Below are 22,426 nucleotides of genomic sequence, written 5' to 3'. Positions count from 1 at the left end.
TGCTTCTGCCTAACTGACTGCTTTTAAACGCCCCTTTAATTTCTGCTAGACTCCTCTGGTATGTCTTCCTGCTTCTGCCTAACTGACTGCTTTTAAACGCCCCTTTAATTTCTGCTAGACTCCTCTGGTATGTCTTCCTGCTTCTGCCTAACTGACTGCTTTTAAACGCCCCTTTAATTTCTGCTAGACTCCTCTGGTATGTCTTCCTGCTTCTGCCTAACTGACTGCTTTTAAACGCCCCTTTAATTTCTGCTAGACTCCTCTGGTATGTCTTCCTGCTTCTGCCTAACTGACTGCTTTTAAACGCCCCTTTAATTTCTGCTAGACTCCACTGGTATGTCTTCCTGCTTCTGCCTAACTGACTGCTTTTAAACGCACCTTTAATTTCTGCTAGACTCCTCTGGTATGTCTTCCTGCTTCTGCCTAACTGACTGCTTTTAAACGCCCCTTTAATTTCTGCTAGACTCCTCTGGTAACCATTTCCTCTGTCTCCATTTTATCTACCTGTAATCATTTTATCTTATATTGTCTAAACTTATTCATCCTTTAACCCCACCCCTCTCTAATTTGCAAGTGTGTAATTCCTACTAGCTAAAACTGCCTGTAACAGCTGCCTAGAATCATTTCATTACTTCTCACTCCTACATATGGAGAAGGCTTAAGGCTCATTTTGGGCCGATGGCTCTCTGATCTAAGTAGCAAGAGTTAGCACACTGGAGTTGGAAACTAGAGGTTGAAACTGCAGACCAACTAACAGGTAAACTTAATAACTATACTTATACACAATGCTTTCTATGCCTTTTCTGCTCTCTCTGTCTCCCCTTCTCCTAAAAATCACTGCATGTCCCTATAACAACAATCCCCACACTATCCATATCTCCCCCTCCCTTCTCTCATCCCCTATGCTGTCCTCTCATGAACTACTTTGTTTCCTTAGAAACTCTTCCCCCTCTAACTCTCCTGTGTCTAATCATTCCCGCTCCTACAAATCTCACTCTAACCTTCTGTCTCTCTCACTGCTACTACTGCTTGCTGCTGGTGATGTCTCTCCTAACCCTGGCCCTGCAACAATCGCCACACTTTTACTCTCTCGCTCCATCTCCCACTGCAAAAATCCTAGGTCACGCAATACCAACAATCTCATCTCAATTAACACACAATGCCTAACCCCTCCCTTTTCTTGTGTCCTCTGGAATGCTCGCTCCGTCTGTAACAAGCTTACAACTGTTCACGACCTGTTTGTTTCCAATGCTTTCAACCTCTTAGCTATTACTGAAACCTGGCTATCTTCCTCTGACACTGCTTCCATTGCTGCTCTCACACATGGTGGTCTTCACTTTAGCCATACACCTAGGCCAGGTGAGAGACACAGTGGCGGTGTTGGCATCTTACTCTCCCCCTCCTGCTCCTACCAGTACCTATCCCCATTTCCATCTCTCTCCTTTTCTTCCTTTGAAGTCCACTGCATTCGCCTGTTCTCCCCTCTCTCTCTCAGAGTGGCAGTTATCTATCGCCCCCCTGGACCAACTTCCCAATTCCTTGACAACTTTGCTGCCTGGCTTCCTTACTTTCTCTCCACAAATACACCTGCTTTAATTCTAGGGGACTTCAACATCCCCATTGACAACCCATCTGCCCCTGCTGCCTCTAAACTTCTCTCACTCACTAACTCCTTCGGCCTGTCACAATCCACCCTATTCCCTACCCACCGCGAAGGACACTCAATCTATCTGGTATTCTCCTATCTCTGCTCTCTCTCTAATGTTGCATGTCGCTCATTTCCCATCTCAGACCACCATCTGCTCACCTTTAATCCTAATATAGATACTAAACCTACTTCCCCCTCTCGCCCCCGCACCAGCAGAAATCTGCACACTGTGGACGCTCCCCAACTCTCCAATCTTATTCAACTACACCTCCCCCACACTTCCACGATATCCTGCCCTGACCTTGCTATAACCCACTATAACAATACTCTCTCTGCTGCACTTGACACTCTCGCTCCACCCCAGCCTCGCAAAGCCCCACGTCGTCAGCTCCAACCCTGGCACTCCCAACAAACGCGTCACCTACAAAAATGCTCCCGCACTGCTGAGCATGCCTGAGCATGCCTGGAGGAAATCCCGCTCTGAACATGATTTCATGCACTATAAGTTCATTCTCTACTCTTACACCTCTGCCCTTCGCTTAGCTAAGCAAACATACCTCTCTTATATCCACTCACTTCTCAAACCCTAAAAGACTCTTCTCTATTTTCAACTCTCTCCTCTACCCACCTGCACCACCCCCCTCATCTGCATTCAGTGCTCAAGACCTCGCTGACTATTTTCTCAATAAAACACTTGCAATCCGAGGAAACATCCCAACACAAACCTGCAATCTCCCAACTCTGCTCCCAGTCACCCCCTCTGCCACTCTCTGCACCCTCCTCCCAACCACTGAGAGTGAAGTGGCTTCCCTTTTGTCTTCCTCACACCTCACTACCTGCCCACTTGACCCTATTCCTTCACATCTAATCCCTCCTCTGTCTACCACCCTCACTCCGGCTCTTACTCACATATTTAACCTATCCCTTTCTACCGGCTCATTCCCTGCCTCCTTCAAACATGCAAAGGTCACCCCCATCCTCAAAAAACCCTCCCTCGACCCTAACTCCCCTGCAAACTACCGACCCATATCACTGCTCCCACTAGCTTCAAAACTCCTCGAAAAACTAGTTTTCAGTCGACTAACCCACTTCCTGTCCTCCAACTCATTGCTCAACCCCCTGCAATCTGGCTTCCGTCCCCAACACTCAACTGAAACTGCTCTCACCAAGGTTACTAATGATCTCCTTTCTGCTAAAAACAAAGGCTACTACTCTATACTCATCTTACTTGACCTATCTGCTGCCTTTGACACCGTCGACCATCCCCTTCTCCTACAGTCTCTCAGTTCTCTTGGTCTCTGTGACACTGCCCTCTCCTGGATTCACTCTTATCTCTCTAACAGATCCTTCTCAGTCTCTTTTGCTGGTGACTCCTCCTCTCTATTGCCCCTGTCTGTTGGAGTACCTCAAGGCTCTGTCCTGGGTCCTCTACTCTTCTCTATTTACACTTCTTCACTGGGTAAACTTGTCAACAGCTATGGCTTCAGCTATCACCTCTATGCTGATGATACCCAGATCTACCTTTCCACCCCTGCACTCTCTCCTTCTGTCAACTCTCGCATCAGCGACTGCTTATCTGGCATTTCCTCCTGGATGGCCTCTCACCACCTAAAAATAAATATGTCCAAGACCGAACTACTTCTAATTCCCCCCTCTAACTCCACTCCAGTCTCTAATTTTTCTATCACTGTTGGCGGCACCACTATCTCCCCATCACCCCAAGTCCGCTGCCTCGGAGTCACGCTTGACTCAAATCTGTCCTTCATTCCCCACATCCAACTGCTCTCTTCATCCTGCCGCAACCACCTACGCAATATCTCCAAAATTCGCCCATTTCTGAGTGCTGAAACTACCAAACAGCTCATCCACTCCCTGGTAATTTCCCGACTTGACTACTGTAACAACTTACTAACTGGCCTCCCTCTCTCCCGCCTCTCTCCCCTCCAATCCGTCCTAAATGCATCTGCCAGACTAATCCACCTCTCTCGATGCTCTGTTTCTGCTGCGCCTCTCTGTGAGTCCCTTCACTGGCTCCCCATTCACAACAGAGTTAAATTCAAAATTCTCACCCTGACCTACAAAGCCCTCACCAATGCTGCCCCACCCTACCTGTCCTCACTCATCAACAAATATACTCCTGCCCGTCCCCTAAGATCCAACAACGACCTGCTTCTTGCATCCTCTACCATCACCTCCTCTCATTCTAGACTACAGGACTTCTCTCGTGCGGCACCAACCCTCTGGAACGCACTTCCTCGAGATGTCAGACTTTCCCCTAACCTCTCCTCCTTTAAACGTTCCCTAAATTCCTTTCTGTTCAGGGAAGCTTATCACCCGACTTATTAACAAACTAACCAATTAACTAACAGTTGCCCTCTATCTCCTCACTAATATCATTCTCACCTCTGCAGTCCCCACCTCCTGTTTCCAATCCTCCTACCCATCTAGATTGTAAGTTCCCACAGGAACAGGGCCCTCAATTCCCCCTGTATTTGTCTGTAAAATTTTGTGTCTTATCGAATTGTTTCTCCACTGTACTGTTATCCTTGTACCCATGGGCAGTGCTGCGGAATCTGTTGGCGCTTTATGAATAAAGAATAATAATAATAATAATATGTTTATTATAGTAGTAGATGGGGGGCCGGTGGTTTATGGGTTAATAACTTCATTTAGTGTCGGCGATGTTGGGGGCGGCGGGTTAGGAGTATTTAGATTAGGGGTTTATGTTAGGGTGTTAGGTTTTAACATAACTTTCTTTTCCCCATAGACATCAATGGGGATTGCGTTATGGCATTCTCCATTTCGCGATCGCAGGTGTTAGATTTGTTCTAACACTTTCTCCCCATTGATGTCTATGGGGGAAAACGTGCACGAGCATGTCAAGTCAGGACTTGGGTTTTGTGCGGTATGAAGCTTATCGCACCAAATCGCACAACAAGAGAAGGGAGTAGGTTTTTCAGTAACTTCTAATGGAAGCGCTATGTAGTGTTTGATACCGCTCAATTTTTTGCGCTATTTACAACCCAACTAACGCAAAAAATCTAACTCTAGCACCACTTGTAATCTAGCCCTAAAAAATATTACTTTTAACTTTAATATGAGCGTAAAAATAAAAGCGCTCTGGATTGCACTCAAGTGATGTTAGGAAACAATAGTGTTAATATTTTTGCACTCTCCAATCATAATTACAAAATAGGTAATATAAACATAATATAATAAACGTAATATAAATATAATCTTACCTTTACTAATTTACGTTCTACTAAAAAGGTCAATAGGGCTAAAGGAAGTAAAATAGCAGCAAACACTATTCTGTTTTTCATTGTTCCCAGGACTTTTTTCTCCACCTAAGAAGGATAAAGCAATATGCAATAACAATTAGATTCTAGAAAACAAATATAGGGTCATTTTTTTATTTGAAGATTTGTAATAACACAGCACTATCCTCTCAGCTGCATTTCATCTAAATATGGTAAATAATTACTAACAAACAAATGTAAATACAAAGTGACACTATGGGATCGATTCCAAACTTTCTGACCATTTTTATCACCTGCCGATAAACTTTTTTTTCAATTTTGGAGAGATCACAATGCAAACTGTAACACCATTTCACTGTTGGCAAAATATTGCATCAGATCAGATTGGGATATTGAAAAATTCACCCATATGTTAAATGGAAACGATCGACTTATAGGTCTATAATAAACGTGGTGATGCTATATATGAAAAAAATCCAAATGATCCATATAACATATATCACATATATATATTTTTAATGATTATTTTAATTCATAGAAATCTTACTTGGTTTATTGAAAAATAGTCCCACTTTGAGGCATTCCTAAACACTCCAGAAATTGGCGTTTTTTTCCTTCTATTTACATGTGAATCAGCTTCGCCTTGCTGATCAGACATGGAGCGCGTGCATGCTGACGCAGAATCAGAAAGAACCCTTACTGACACGCTAGCAGAGAACTGGTATACCTTAGCTACGTTGATACCAGCCCTGTTAGCATATCAGTCAAGGGAATCTCTCATATTTGCAAACCCGGATTTATTTTATTAAAAGTTAACATATCATATGGCAGCAATAGTAATAGAAAAACTAAAGTGAAACGTTACAAAATGTATATCTTACAACAATAGTAATACTAAATACAATAGGATGGACTTGGACTGTCAGCTAAATAAAAAGACACAGGGTACATTACAACATCACTTTAATTTATTTGAATACATTAAGCTCCTTTTATACAGAGCTGTATCAGGTCTGACAATGCTTTAAAGGTTGCTATAGCAACCATTGCCTTTGTGATTCTAAGGGCTAGATTTATAAACGCTGAGGCATACAGGGGCGCGTATACGCGCCCCTGTATGCCTCAGCTCGCCTGTGGCGGGGGGAAATTACCCGCAGGTAATTAACATTGCACACGAGCGCAATTTTGCGCTCGCGTGCAATCCCGCCCCCTGCCCGCGCACAGCCAATCACGCGCAAGCAGGAGCTGTTAATCTCCTCAGTCGGAATCGACCGAGGAGATTTAATTTCGCCACAATAGAGGTGGCGAAGATGTTAGGGAAGCAGCGGTCTGGTGACCGCTGCTTGATAAATCGCGGCGAGCAAGTTCTTGTGAGAACTTGCTGCCGCAGGGGCTTGATAAATCTAGCCCTAAGTATACGTGTTCAGAGGGGCCGGATCAACATTAGAGTGACAGATTGCTCTAAAACTGTGGCTAGATCTTGTTACAAGGAGGCAGAGAAGCTGCATAAATCATTTATTTATTATATGTGCGGAATCTGTTGGCGCTCTACAAATAACCGATAATCATTTATTGCGCAAGCTCCAACCTACATGTTGGTCGTCTGACTCAGTAAGTAATTGGAGCCTGACGGGGGTTTATTTTAGGGCAGTGGAAGCAATAAATATTTTTTGTTGCACTCTGAAATTGCCACTGTAGCCATTTTAGATGTATAGAGGAATATCTGGTCTAGATTTATTAAACCTGTATTCAGGTATAGATAGATATATACACTGTATATATTATAATACAAGATTTATAATCCTACTTGGTATCTTCTATTCCTCCGCCCCCTTCATTTCCTCTTTTGAATGGGCTGTGACATGGAGAGCAGCCCCACCCACACTTTACATAGGCTTCCTAAGTGCTTTCAAAAAGCTGGACTTCAAGAGTGTCATATGGCACACACACTGATTGGATGTTCATTGGAATAGTCATAAAAATAAAAAAGAGTTCGGAGGCGGAGCTTGGCCACGCTGGGAGATGGCCGCTGTAGCTTAGAGCTCCTGCTAACTGTCTAGGCCCATAACTTTTAATCAGCACTCTAAGAACTGGCTGAACCGTCAAAATCACCAAAACATAGTAAGAAATTGCCCTCACCAAAACTGGACAGAGAGTGGGGCTGGGATTAGATACTTTCCCTTCCCGACCTAATGGCTCAGATCCCACCACACAGGCCGTAACCAGAACGCAACGAAAAGCCCAGCGCGCCAAGTGGAGAATAACAGCACAAGCACCGATCATAGAAGCCGGCACCCACAAAACAAAAAGCTGATTGCCCCCAAGTGAAACGGACACCGGACACCACTTACCGCAAGACAAGAGGCTCCTGGTCACGATCGGAAGTCGCGGCGGATCCCGCTGAGGAAAGTTACCTGCGCAGTGACTAAACCCGGTGATAACCCTCCACGGCAACATAAGAACGGGATGCCCGGGTAAGAAAGCACTCACACTCTAGGGGGAATACGTATAGCTGAGCATACGTATAGCTGAGCTCCTCCTGTCTATCGAGCTGACAGCTTGCCCGGTCATAGCCCAGCTGAGACAGACAGATCAGACACCAGCTCAGCTCACCGGATTGCAGGCAATAAAATCCCCCTCTTGAAACAAGGTCCTCTTGGGCTTGTATTACGCATCACCTCTACTATACAGAAAGACCTTTTGAAACAAGCGTTTAACTCTGCCCTAAGTTTATTTTGAGCTGCTCCACGGCAATTGCACAGGCAGACAGAGGGAGGCACACACAATATATACCAAAGAGGGTTAAACTAATAAACTTTTCACCTCTGCACTTAACCCATTAAGGACACCATATCTCTGCCAAGAGGGTCATATAGATTACATAATTTATTCTGAGTGAACTATATCTCATATATTGGGTCCCCTACCCATAAACCCAGAGTTGTCCCTGTCTTTCATAAGAAATACCTTTAAAATATAGTGGGGGAGCAATAAGATAATTCCACAATACAATAGTGTGCAACCCTGCGTGCTAGTTGACACATTAACCTGTAATGCCCCACAAAAAAAATACAGTGGGGGAAAAAGCCTCTAAATCACGCAATATGAATCACTACCTTAAACCCACTGAATCTCCCACACTGGAGACATTGAACCCACACTGTGACGCCATACAAAGTACGTCCACACAAACGGCTGAAGCGAATGTAACCCCCCTATCATATGTCACTAAGGACGATCTGAAGAACTTATCCTCAAAAGAGGATATTAGAGGGGTCATGGAAGAAGTTAAAAACCTTTTTGGAGAGCTCAGGAAAGATATCAATGATCTATCCCACAGAGTCACCAATGTAGAACAAAACCACGAAAATATCATTGAAGAGGTAAAAGGCACATCGGCCAGGGCACAATACAACACTGACATGATCCATAGTTTAATGGATAAAGTGGAGGACCTTGACAACCGCGGCAGGCGGAATAACCTACGGGTCAGGGGAATCCCAGAGTCTATACAACCGACAGCTCTCCAAGGTTACCTCAAGGACCTATTCAGGACACTTAAAGGCACCCCAATGTCTCCAGCTATCGAGATTGAAAGAGCCCCACGAGATGTTATTCTTCGTGTTCTAAATTTCAAGGATAAAGAGGAAATTTTGAAACATGGCAGAAACAAGCATCCAATTACACATGCTGGAGTCACTCTACAGATCTTCGCAGACTTAAGCCCAACCACGCTACAAAAGAGGAGGGAGCTAAAGTTCATAACAAGCATCCTGCAAGAAAATAAGATTATCTACCACTGGGGCTTCCCTACAAGCATCATTGCTACTAAGGGAGATCACACAGCCATCTATAGGGAAGCAGAAGATCTTGGCCCCTTCTTTCACTCATTGGGCCTAGAGCCCCCTCCCATTCCAAGACCACCACAGGAAGAGAGGATCTCCAACTTATCTACCAACCCCAACAGACAAGGAATCTTCAGGGAGCAGCGATGAAGATCTCTACAGAACTGAGGGACACTTGCTGGTCAGGTTTGCTTTGTTTACCAGTCGAATTGACTAGTTTAAAAAAATAAAATAAAAATAAAAATAAAATATGTATTCTCTGTTGGCATTGAATTCAATACTAAAGTTTATTAATGTGTATAGACACCTTTTTTACATCTTTCTCACTTGGTGTTAAGATATAACTTATGTTTCGATTGATGTTTTGGCTGCACGTGCACCCTCTTGGAGCGCACTGATGACCCTATCATAAATGCGGGACCGCACGTATTGTGCACTACTAGCCATACCGCTCATAGCTGTTAAACTCCCGCCCCCATACTTCTAAACCTACCCTCAGAGGTCCCCGCTGTGCTCCAGGAGGGAATGACGCAATTGTATAGATTTTAAATTAACGCTGATTTTAATGCAATTTAAACGGTTTAGCTATGCTTCTTATCTTTACTATTGTATTGGGCCTAGCAGGGCACAGCCTGTTAGACTTAGACTTAATTTTTTGCAAAATACGCATATAGATTTGTTTTAATGCGTTTATTGTTGTTGTGCATTTGTCTGGCTACGTTCCAGACTCCTTTTTGGGCGGACCCCGGGACACTATTCTCAGACCTTGGACCCACCTACATATAAGACGCATCCAATCAAACTGCTAACAGTAAATGTCAAGGGCCTCAACAGCCCAGGTAAATGCTCCATAGTACTGAGGGATTTGCAAAGGATGGGCGGGGATATTGTGTTTCTCCAAGAGACACATTTTGCCAGGTCTAAAGAACCCAAATGGCATAATCATACTTTCCCAAACGCTTTCCTAGCCTCAGGCCCCTACAAACAGAACGGAGTGGGGATACTTATACACCGAAAATTGCCATTCCACCTATTACAACAGGAAAAAGACAGAGATGGTAGATACCTAATTCTCTTGGGACAACTCCACGGTAAACTGATCACATTGGCAAATATTTACTCCCCCAACACTAAACAGGATACATTTTTCAAAAGGGTCACTCAAAAAATACAGGATGTCTCTAGGGGTACTCTTTTCCTGGGAGGGGATCTTAACGCACCTCTACTCCCACTATGGGACACCTCCAATGGAGTGTCAAGCGTCCCACACCATGCACTGAAACAGATTAACGCCCAACTCAAACATCTCCTTCTGCATGATATCTGGACAACCCTACACCCAACCGACAGGGACTTCACCTTTTACTCCAGCCCCCACAAGAAATATTCTAGGATAGACTATCTATTCGCGGACTCAATGGGAATATCATACATCAAACATAGTGACATTTTAGCCATAACATGGTCGGATCATGCCCCAGTTTCTTGTAACATAGAATGGCCAGACTCCCCTGACATGCCCTTTTTGTGGAGACTGGAGGACACCCTTTTAGATAATCCCGAAATTAGAACGGACATTGAGTCATCTATGACCGAATACTTTAACATTAATACACAAGACAATCTACCCCTCACCTCAGTTTGGGAGGCACACAAGTGTGTCCTTCGCGGGATATTAATTAAACACAAATTGAAATTGAATAAACAACGCAGAGAAAAATACAACTCAATACTTCACACTATTCACACTTTAGAAGAAAGACATAAAAAAGAGGCATCAAATACCACACTAGAAAACGACCTTTCACAAGCCAGACTCGACTTTAGGGCCCTACTGCAGGAAGAAAATCAACGGTCAGCGTTGAAACTTAAACAAAAATACTATGAGGGAGGGGACAAAGCGGGTAGACTACTAGCAAGAACCCTCACACGTCAGAGACTAAAAACATGCATATACTCTATGAAAGATGAACTGGGACGGACGAGACAGGACAGTTATAACATAGCGCAAATCTTCCGTAATTACTATAACAAACTATATAATCTCAAAGGGGGGAAAGCGGACACCCATACCCAGGAAATACAAAATTACCTAAACCACACAAAAATACCAACACTGACTGAGGAAGAATCTAACGACCTAGAAACACCCCTATCTAAAAAAGAAATAGCTGAGACAATAAAAAATCTCCCAAGCGGGAAAAGCCCAGGTCCAGACGGACTGAGTAATAAATATTACAAGACTTTTCTCCCATTATTATTACCCCACTTACACAAATTGTTCAATGGACTAAATGACTCTGGATTCCTTCCCAGATCTATGCTATCAGCATATATCACAGTTCTCCCAAAACCCGGGAAGGCCCCAGATAAGCCCGAAAGCTATAGACCCATTTCCCTCCTCAACAGTGACTTTAAAATACTAGCAAAGATCTTAGCGACACACATTAATAAATACCTCCCAAAACTGGTCTCCACTGACCAGGTAGGATTCATCCCTGGCAGGGAGGCCAGAGATAATACTCTAAAAATCTTCCACCTTATAGCCCACTCTAAAACAAAGTCGATTCCGCTCGCTCTGCTGTCTACGGACGCAGAGAAAGCCTTCGACAGGGTGGACTGGGCCTTCCTGCGGAGCACTATGGTAGCAATGGGGTTTAGGGACAAAGTACTGAAGACAATTTTTGCCCTTTACTCACAACCTAATGCACAAATAAAGGTCAATGGAGTCCTTTCTGACTCTTTTTTTATCACAAATGGGACAAGACAGGGATGCCCACTTTCACCAGCCCTATTCGCCATTGCCATAGAAGCATTAGCCAGTAATATCAGACACAATCCTGACATAAAAGGCATACAGACGGGACCGATTGAAAATAAATTATCTATGTACGCTGATGATGTTATGGTAACCATGACAGACATAGAAACATCTATACCAGCTGTGCTATCAGAATTCACAAAATATGGAGCAGTCTCCAACTTCCTTCTTAACCTCACAAAATCAGAGCTCCTTGGCATTTCCCTAACACCAGAATCACTGAACTGGCTCAAACACCATTCACCCTTTATACAAAAAAACAGCTCATTGAAATATTTGGGAATCCATATATCAGGCTCCAACTCAGAGGTCTTTGAAGCCAATTATGGACAGTTGAAAAAAGACTTGGCGAGAGATTTTTCCGAATGGAAGAATAAATCCATCTCCTGGCTCGGCAGAGTCGGAGTCGTAAAGATGAATGTCCTGCCGAGAGTACTATACATACTCCAGACTATGCCCATATCCCTCCCTCATTCCTTCTTGCCTTCATTACAAGCTCTCATAGAGGAGTATATCTGGAAAGGCATTAGGCCGAGGATTAACAAACAAACCCTATATCTCCCAAGGGAACAGGGGGGACTGGGAATTCCACACATTCAATCCTATAGGAGAGCAGCCCTTCTTCACAGAATAGTGGACTGGTGCTGGGCCACAGACGACAAGGCCTGGAAACAGGTATGCGCTTATTCTATTCCTAAGATTCACATACCAATCTTGTTTTGGTCCGATAAGAAACACAGACCGACTGATATCCCTAGCTTACCTTTACTAGAGGAGTTGCTCAACGAATGGGACAAAATAATATCCACTGAATCACACATCTCTACCAGACATGCACCCCTTACACCTATTTACGGAAACCATGACTTGCCCTTGCATTTGACGGGGTCTACTGCTCACCCAGCGCTCCCCTTGAATTGCATAGGCAATCTATTATCACAGGGGAGACTCAGGACTTCACAGGAACTCCTTGAGGATCACCCCGCCATAGCAAACTCCTGGTTTACATACTCCCAAGTTCAGCATTACATCAAATCTCACAAATTCGGGCACCTCTTTGGAAGGAGCCTGACAAAATTTGAACAACTATTCATGTCCCCAGTAGAGATTAAACATATGATCTTGATTTTATATAAAATCATCCTGACCCCGACCGACGACACCCTACAGCAATTCACTTCACAATGGGGGAAAGAAGGTAATATGGTACATGTGTGGTGGGAAATACACTCAATCACTGACCTGACGATCCCCAAAACCCCGGACACGCTGCTTTTTCACTTCCCATTCAAATTCCAAACACAGGCCCAAAAATCCCTACTCATACTACTCTTGACTTGTGCTAAAACCCTAATCCCTTTGAACTGGAAATCTACTCATATACCTTCTAAGACAGAATGGAAAACAAGGGTAGACACTACACTACAACTAGAGAGATATCACTATGTCTTAACAGGCCAGCTAGAAGTACACAAGACAATGCTGGCAATGTGGTCGGGGAAAAAACATGCTGACAACACTTAACGACCAGGTACCCATGGAGGGGAGGGGGGGGAGGATCTATTCGGGGCCCGCCCGGTACTTTTTAGATTTCAGGATGTTAGATTAATGATTCAATGTTACATATTATGTTCTAATTTGTGTGCTGAATCCTTGAGAGGGCTGTAAGGAGATGGATAAGCACACGTCTTTATGCATAGGAAGATTGGACTTCACAGTTAAATTTGCAAAAAGTTTTCTGAAAACAGAGTTCTCTAGATGTTCCTTATAATCAATATGTTAACAGAAAGGACCTTCAAAGGAAAACACATTTACTACTATTGGGACTGACATTTGGACTCTCCTGTGACATTCAGTCCAGGGAATTATAGTTTTCTACATTCTGCCGCTCAGGATGTATCTCATGTTAAAATTGCTCACTTCAAACCGTGCATTGTACCTTTCTTTGTTTTTCTTACCTTTTGTAACCGTATGGAAAAGTTTGTACTTTTTTACAAAAGCTCAATAAAAAATTTAAAACTAAAAAAAAAAAAAAAGAGTTCATCCCAGTGGGCCGACATAAAATTGGAATAGAAACATTACTATAGGAACAGAATTAACCCTTTTCACACATATATTTTTTAATGGCAAAGATTACATATATGGTATTTGATTAGCTAAAGTCTACCCTCACTTTAGGCTGGATATCTATCAATAATCTTATATTTGTGGTTGGGATTTAAAAGTTTGCTATTCTGTCTTGTTTATTGGTGAACAAGATCTTTGTAGAGGTTGTTACAGAAAACAGAAGCCCCAAAAAAACTATTTTTAAAGGGACAATAAAGTCATAAAAAGATATTCATGATTTAGACGGAGCACACAGTTTTTTTTTTTTTTTTTAACTTTTATTTATGATCCAAGTCATTGAACAAGACAAAATCAACCATAATGAAAGCATAACATAAAAGATACAATAGATTCGACAATATAATACTATATTCAATTATGCATATAGTTAAATTTAAATTAATCATCATGTTGGTGAAAACATGAACATTTTAATTTCCAACAATGCTTGGGATTTTAATTTTCGAACCTCCCCCCCCCCATGCGAAGAAAAGGAAAAAAAAAAAAAAAGAAGGGGGGAAAATTTCCCTTTTCCCTTCCCTCTTCCTCCCTCTCCCCCCCCCTCTCCTCTGCCATCACCCTCCTCCTCCAGAGATTTTACCAGTTTCCTAGCAAAACAATTTCTGTGTTTCTGAAGGGAAAGATTAAATAATCTATTTCTGCAGCAGGGAATATTTTTAAAAAAGCGGCCCATTTATCAAAGAACCTTTTAATATCTTGTTCGTTATTTATATCTGCATTTTTCTGATCCAAAATATATTGCTTTTTCATGCAGTTTTTTATTTCAGTAATGCTTGGCATTGCATGACTTTTCCACTTCTTGCAAATTAAATATCTAGTCGCAAGGATAGCGGAGATTATTATTTTTTCCTCGATTTGTTTACCAGGCTCTTCCTTAAGGCATAATATTATTTGATATATTGTCAAGGAGACATGATCTATCTTAAGAACCTTTTTTAACCAATATTCAACCCTAGCCCAAAGATTTCTAATCCTTGGGCAGTGCCAAAACATGTGCGTTAAGTCAGCTGCCTGATACGAACATTTAGGACATTTGTTATACCCTGCATTTGCACATTTAAAGCCTCTCTCGGGGGTAAAATACGCCCCATGAAGGAGCTTAACATGAGCCTCTCTCCAAGTTGCAGAGAGCGTTACTTGTGCAATTTTTTTAATTGACATTTGAATGTTTTTAGGCTCAATATTACTCTGAGGAATTACTGTATTCCAGTAGGAGGCAATCCTTGCCAAAACCGGCTCACCTTTATTTGTACCCAGAAGATGATAACATGGTGCAATTGACATATGGCCATTTCTGGTTAAAACAAGCCAGTCATCGAGTTTACCTAATCCCCATTCCCAGCCTGCTTTCTTGACTAGATCTTGTGCATAATGCCTTAATTGCAAGTACGCAAAGAAATCTTTGTTAGATATATCAAAATCTCTTTTTAGTTCCTGAAATGTTTTAATATATTTTCTCTCTTTGTCAATTATTTGATATACCTTTGTTAACCCCTGCGTATGCCATTTCCTAAAGACTTCGGAAGATATTCCTGATTGAAAATTAGGGTTACCTATTATGGGCAAAAGGCAAGTAGCGCTGTTATTAATTGAGAGAAGAGTTACTATTTTGTGCCAGGCTTTAAGTGGGTTGAGAATTGTTTTGAGTCGTTTAATTTCTAAGGGGATTTCCTTAGGTGCTAAGTGTAATAATGCAGATAAGGAGTACGGATGGCAGACACTGGCCTCAAGATGGTTGTTCAAAACATAATTATTAGATGAGATCCAATCTACTACAACACGGGCCAGGAAAGAGAGATTATATAACCTTATATCTGGTAAAGCAAGACCACCATCTTTTTTTGATATTGAAAGTTTCAAAAGAGATATCTTTGACCTCTTATTCTGCCATAGGAACTGGATAAGTGAGGTATTAATTGAACGTATATCTTTTCCTAATAGAATTATTGGTGTGTTTTGAAGTATATATAAGAGTTTTGGGAGAAGAGCCATTTTAAAAAGGGCAATCCTTCCAGAGAGTGATATTGGAAGATTTTGCCATGTCGTAAGCTTTTCTTTGATCAATTTAACTATTGGGGGTACATTCAAAGTGTAGAGATCTGCAGATCTTATCGGGATATGAATTCCTAAATATTTGAAGGAGTCTTTTACTTGGCGAAAAGGAATGTTTAATATTGAGGTTTTATTTTTCCTAAGCCATAACATCTCTGATTTTGCCATGTTTACTTTGTATCCAGAGAATGAGCCAAATTGCTCCAAGATCTGGAAAAGTTTTGGTAAATTTAGTTTGGTATTAGCCAGATAAAGCAGCAGATCATCAGCATAGAGACCAATTTTTATTTCACAGTGGCGAATTTTTATACCATCAAGATGGTGACGAATTTTAATTGCCAGAGGTTCGATAGAGATATTAAATAAAAGTGGGGAGAGAGGACAACCCTGCCTTGTTCCTCTACCTAAAAGAATAGGAGGAGAAATATTGTTATTCACTATCAATCTTGTAGATGGTTGTTTATATAGATTCTTGATAAATTCAAGAAAATTACCTCCGATCCCAAATTGCCTTAACGATGTTTTGATATGTTCATAGAATATTGAATCGAAGGCTTTTTCAGCATCTAAGGAAATAATAGAAAGATCAGGTAAGTCCTCCCCCCCATTAGTTAAGCTAGGTAAAACCTCAGTATTCTGTCACCATTAGGGCTTCCCTGATTTTTGAAGCTGAATTGCGATTATTTAGAAAACCTGCTTGGTCAGTATGAATAATTTCTGAGAGCGGCCCCTGAAGTCTAGATGCAAGAATTGCAGTAAGGATTTTGTAATCTGAGTTTAGCAAAGCGATTGGTCTATAAGATTCCTTATATTCAGGATCTTTTCCGCCTTTTAATATTAAAGTTGTATAAGAATTGGTAAACGAAGAGGGAATCAATTTACCACCAATGAAAAAACTATTGAAGAGCGTACAGAGATGTGAGGTGGCTTCGCCGGTAAGAATTTTGTAAAATTCGTTAGGGAGGCCATCTGGGCCTGCTGCTTTATTTGGGGCAAGTTTAGATATTACTTTCTCTATTTCTTCTATAGAAATAGGAGCGTTGAGGCTGTCAAGCATTTCTGATGTGACAGTAGGATATGTAATATCCCTCCAGAAGTCATCAGATGCATGTAAATTACTTGTTTTAAATGAATAAAGTTCCTGATAATATTCATTAAATGCAGCCAATATGTCTTCGGCTTTGGAGAGCTGAAGCCCTTTATTATGCAATTTGTCTATGATTGATTGTTTTTTCTCATTTTTTATTAGTTTGGCCAACATCTTACCTGATTTGTTACCATATTTATGTAGTTTAGCCTGCAATTTTAATTCCTTTTGAGTTTCTTGCGATAAAACAAAAGTGTCCCTTTCATTTTTTGCTCTAACATATTTTGCCCAGTTTAAAGGGGTCTTATCGAGCAGATAATGATTATATGCGTTAGTTAAACGTTGGCATGACTCCTTTTCTCTAGTTCGAATTTTCTTATGCAGAGCTGCACTGTATGAAATTATCTCCCCTCTCATCACTGCTTTTGCAGTATCCCAAAATATTTCAGGGCGATTTAGATAATCTCTATTAAAATGTGCGAATTCCTTGTATCTATTTATGAGCCAATTCTTGAATTTTAACTCAGTGATTAAATAATAGGGAAAAAAAAAACGTGCTGGAGTAGAATGGGAACGTGCAAGCTGAAATTCGAGTACAATCGGTGCATGATCTGAGAGGAAGATTGGTCCTATATCTGAATTTACCCCTTGCAATACCATACGTTCATCAATTAAAAATATGTCGATTCTAGAGAGTGTCTTATGCGCCTTGGAGAGGCATGTAAAGTTTTGAATGGAAGGATTTTGCTGTCTCCAAATATCCCGCAGCGCTAAATTCTGCTGATTTTTTTAAACATCTTACCCTCTAGGTTGTCTTTTTTTTGTTTTAATTGTTTAACATTGTGCCTAAGCCTATCGATCGGGCACTGTGGTGCCATGTTATAGTCTCCTCCTACAATTAAGGAACCTTCCGCATAAGATAATAATTTAGTCTGCAGAGTATTCCAGAATTTTGGATCAAACTCGTTAGGGCCATATGTATTGCAAAATGTATACATCTTCTGGGCAATCTTTATTTTCAATAAGACATATCTCCCCCCGATATCAGCCTCAAAATGTACAACTTCTGTATTAATTTTCTTTCCTATTAAAATTGCTACCCCCCTTTTCCTCTTAACACTGGGTGCAAAGTAAATTTCTTTTACCCATGTTGATTTAAGTTTTAGAGATTCTTCAGCTGATAAGTGGGTTTCTTGAATGAACCCTATATCAGTCTGAAGCTTTCGTAAATGATTAAGAATTGCCTTTCTCTTTATAGGGGTGGTTATACCACCAACATTCCACGATACTATTTTACAATTACTATTCCGCATAGTCGATTATGTATTTAGGAGGAAGGAGAGAAAAAAAAAAAAAAAAATTAAAAAAAGGGGAAGAATATTTTTTGAACAATTACATATTCTCCGCATAGGTGGGGGTAGGACCCTAAGACACGTGTCTAGAAGAGACACAGTCTTCCCCATAAGCAAAAACCTGTAAATTACACTCAGTCTAACAATTGATTATTTAAAATTGTTATTATTAAACTAAGAGCCCAGTGTGTTATAGAAGCTCTCAGCCAATTGGGGTTCTTCAAAGAAATGTGTGACTTCTCCAACTTTAACCTTTAATTTGTAAGGATACATTATGGTTGCCTGATACCCTTTTTGTATCAATTTGGAGCAAATAGGAGCAAGCTCCCTTCTCCTTGCTGCAGTGTCAGCAGAGAAATCTTGAAACATGAGGATTGTAGCGTCACCAGCCTTAACAGGCTGTTGTTTGCGATAATACTGGAATAAAGTGTGTTTATCTTGAAAATTTAATATTCTAGCGATAACCGGCCTAGGCCTAGTTCTTTCTTTGTTGCCTGATCGAGAGATACCAAGTCTGTGTGCTCTCTCCACTGGGATAGGATATAAAGTAGATGGCATTTTTAAAATTGTAGGCAAGGTTTCTGATATAAAATTAACGAGGTTGTCATATTGCTGCTCTTCCGGAAGACCTATGATTCTTATGTTATTTCTTCTAGAACGGTTTTCAAGATCTTCTAATCTATTTTGAATTTTCTGCACGCTATTGTTTATACCTTCTAGATTGGAGCTGTGTACTATTGTTAAGTCTTTATGTGTAGTGTGATAGGAGCGCCTAAAGGTGGATTCCTGCTGCTAAAAAAGTTCTTCCCTCAAAGAGAACTAAATGGTGGATAAGAAGAAAAAATGGGGTTTATTTAGCAGCGCTAAAAAAAGCTAGGAAATGATGATACCAATCTAATTTATGTTTTATACAATCTATTTTATTTAAAAATTCTTATAACACATAAAAACAACAGCAAATGCTTTTCCTAATTAATAAAGGGACGTCTCCCTTATACAACACTTATAAAAACAGACTAGAACCATATAATCCTAGAATTTCAGGTATAAAGGAATTAATTCTATAGATAACATATGGCAAACAACAAATTTCTAAGATAAATGGTGAATTAAATATTTAAAAGGCACAAATGTATCAATCCTAATAGCTTTACAGTTCTTCAGTAACAAATTCAGTTATAAAGTTACACAGTTACTTTCCTTGGACATATAATTGGCTCAGGTGTGCTGGATAGTTAAAAAGGCAAAAAACAGCCAATATTCTGATTTAGGTGCCAAAGCAATCGTGGTTAATGGAAATGGTTAATTTAACAGATGAATACCTTGATGTCTTTAAAGTTCAGTTTGCGTGTTTTAAAAATTATATGTCCAAGGAAAGTAACTGTGTAACTTTATAACTGAATTTGTTACTGAAGAACTGTAAAGCTATTAGGATTGATACATTTGTGCCTTTTAAATATTTAATTCACCATTTATCTTAGAAATTTGTTGTTTGCCATATGTTATCTATAGAATTAATTCCTTTATACCTGAAATTCTAGGATTATATGGTTCTAGTCTGTTTTTATAAGTGTTGTATAAGGGAGACGTCCCTTTATTAATTAGGAAAAGCATTTGCTGTTGTTTTTATGTGTTATAAGAATTTTTAAATAAAATAGATTGTATAAAACATAAATTAGATTGGTATCATCATTTCCTAGCTTTTTTTAGCGCTGCTAAATAAACCCCATTTTTTCTACTATTGTTAAGTCTTCCAGGTCCGAAACTCTTTGTTCGGCTTCTTGTAACCTATTTGAAAATTGACGAACCTCTTGTGTAAGGGAGAGAAAATCTTGCTTAATTTCAGCTCTAAGAGCCTCAAATTTAGGGGAGAGCGCATCTGATATATTGGCAACTAAACTGTGAATATTGGTTAACTCCTGTATGGCTGATAGATTAAGCATTGTTGATTGTGCTTCTGTGGTGGTCTCTTGATTGCCCTTCAATTTTCTGTCTCTCTGTCTTGCTGCCATGACTGGTGAAGGGTTCCGGGGTGAAGTGTGAAGGAATTTATCCATGTGCCAGTGAAAAGAAAAAAGAAATTAAAAAAATAAAGTGAAGCGAGTTATCTCAGTGAGGGTCAATACAGGGGGTGAATTATTCTGAATTAAGTTTGAGAGGGTAAACCGTTCTCAATTGGACAAGTGAGGATGGGTATGTGCAGTGTGGTGGCTAAGTGAGGGAAAGGGGAGGAGAAAAAAAAAAAAAAAAAAAAGTGAGTTAAATCGTGCTATTTAAGTCCAGTCAAGGGTGCAATGATCAGGGATGTTATTACTATGGGCAAAATTGTGACGAATTATGGACTATAAAGAGAATAATATCTCTAGAAGCACCAATAGCAGTTCCTCAGTTAACTTTATAGCCAAAAGAGTGTTATTCCAGCGATTGTATACAATGTATCTTGCAGATTGCGAGATATATGTGCAGTGACCTATTTATAACCAGGTTCCCTCAGTTACATTTATGTATATTTTCAGTGAAAATAGAATCCTTTTTTCCTTTTTTTTCCTTTGAAAATGGGTGTTAAGTAAATTAACTAATAATCTTTGTATTTCTATACCGGCTTTCCCCCCTGCCAAATAGATAAAGATGATATTTTATTTTCAGGGAAAACAGGAGATTTATTCTTAATAAAGGCTAATTAAATAGTGTAGTTAGGGATCTTTTATATTTCTATATAACCTTATCCTTTTAGCAGTAATAAGAAATGATAAATCTTGTAGTGATTATAAAAAACTCCTTTGATTTTAAGACATTGATTCTCCAAATACACTTAATAACCTTGCATTCCCTTCCCTGAATAAACTTCGCTTCTTAGAGGAGAAAAATACAATGAACTTTTACATGTTATACACAACTTACAATTTTCTAAGCTTAACTCTTGCCTTCAATACATTGATATGGCGATATTGTAACAAAATATAGGAATTACATTTTAACTAAGCCAAAAAAAAAAAAGAAAGAGAAAAAAAAAGAAAAAAGTTCCTTTGTATAATTAAAGAAATACAGCCAGTCTCTTTATGTGTAGAGCTCTCCACCTTACCTGGAATGTTCCTGTGTTAGTATTCAACTAATGTCAAGGTAGGTAGGCGGAGAGAGCCTGCAAATATGGTAGTACCGAATTGCAATACCTGTTTGTGGGGTTTGTTTAGTGTCCAGCTATCAAGCGTTTTTACCAGCACCAGCGCAGCGTTCCCCAGGACAGGCAGACTCGGATAGTACCTCTGTGAAGAAAAAGAAAATCGAAACAGAGAAAACCTGATCCAGGAATATTCGCCTCTTATGCTGACATTTGGCCCCAGCGTCTAAGGAGACCAGGATGAAGACACTTGAAGGCGCCAAGCAAGGAGATCCTCAGCAGCTGTCCCAAGACCGGTCACACTCAGTCCCGACCTCCCACGCAGCACCGGTGGAGGAGGGGGGAAGTCTCCGGCAGACCTTCAGCTAGTCACCTGACAGAACCGCCTCGGATATCCAGCGACCCCTGCTTGAAAATGTACTTCGCCACCACACTTCGGGCCAGCTCCGCAGTTGCTCTCTATCTCCCTCACAACTTCGGTGGGGGAGGGGAAGGTATGTGAGAGGTTCGCCGGATCACTGTAGACACTCGGGGCAGGAGCCAGGGGGGAAAAACAGCAGGTCCTCTGTAGATACAGCTATGCTGAGATGTGTGGACGGCCTTAACCTCCCACGCAGCACCGGTGGGGGAGGGAAGGGTGTGGGAAAAGACTGCTGTTTATGCTGTAGATAGGATTCAGGACAGTTTGTCAGTGTAGCAAAAGAGATGAAATGAAATCAACCTCGGCCTCCCACGCAGCACCGGTGGGGGAGGGAGGGCATATAAAGAAACTGCTGTTTATATTGCAGGTAGGACTCAGGGCAGTTTTGTCAATATGGTAAGAAAAAGTGAATAAAGTCAGCCTCGACCTCCCACGCAGCACAGGTGGGGGAGGGGAGCACCCAGGTCCTCCTTAAATTTAGATTGAGAGTTCGGCTTGTACATAAAAAAAAAGGGAAAAATAAAAAGAGTCCAATTATACAGGCTTTTGCAAGCTGACTAACAGTGTCAGCACAGTGGGATGTCTATCCACTGTCAGGTTCCAGGAGCGATGAAATAAGCTATCCAAATAGCTACCCAGTTCTCTGGGTTAGGCACGAGAGGCTCCGCCAGCAGCTGCAGGACTGGAAGGTAATC

At 41.0% G+C, this 22,426-nt stretch overlaps 1 protein-coding gene across 1 annotated transcript in view; it reads right to left on the bottom strand.

The window, feature by feature from the left end:
• Positions 1-5,566, bottom strand: part of LOC128639046 (NXPE family member 4-like) — a 130,142-nt gene extending 124,576 nt beyond the window's left edge. Inside the window, exons 1-2 of the mRNA XM_053691186.1 lie at positions 5,456-5,566; positions 4,891-4,995 (exon numbers count right to left, since the gene is read on the bottom strand). Of these exons, the coding sequence (XP_053547161.1) occupies positions 4,891-4,995; positions 5,456-5,566 (216 nt within the window). The remainder of the gene's footprint in view (positions 1-4,890; positions 4,996-5,455) is intronic.
• Between the last annotated feature and the right edge of the window lie 16,860 nt (positions 5,567-22,426).

Source organism: Bombina bombina, chromosome 8, assembly GCF_027579735.1.
Source record: "Bombina bombina isolate aBomBom1 chromosome 8, aBomBom1.pri, whole genome shotgun sequence".
NCBI lineage: Eukaryota > Metazoa > Chordata > Amphibia > Anura > Bombinatoridae > Bombina > Bombina bombina.
This window is presented reverse-complemented; position numbering and strand designations above follow the sequence as displayed.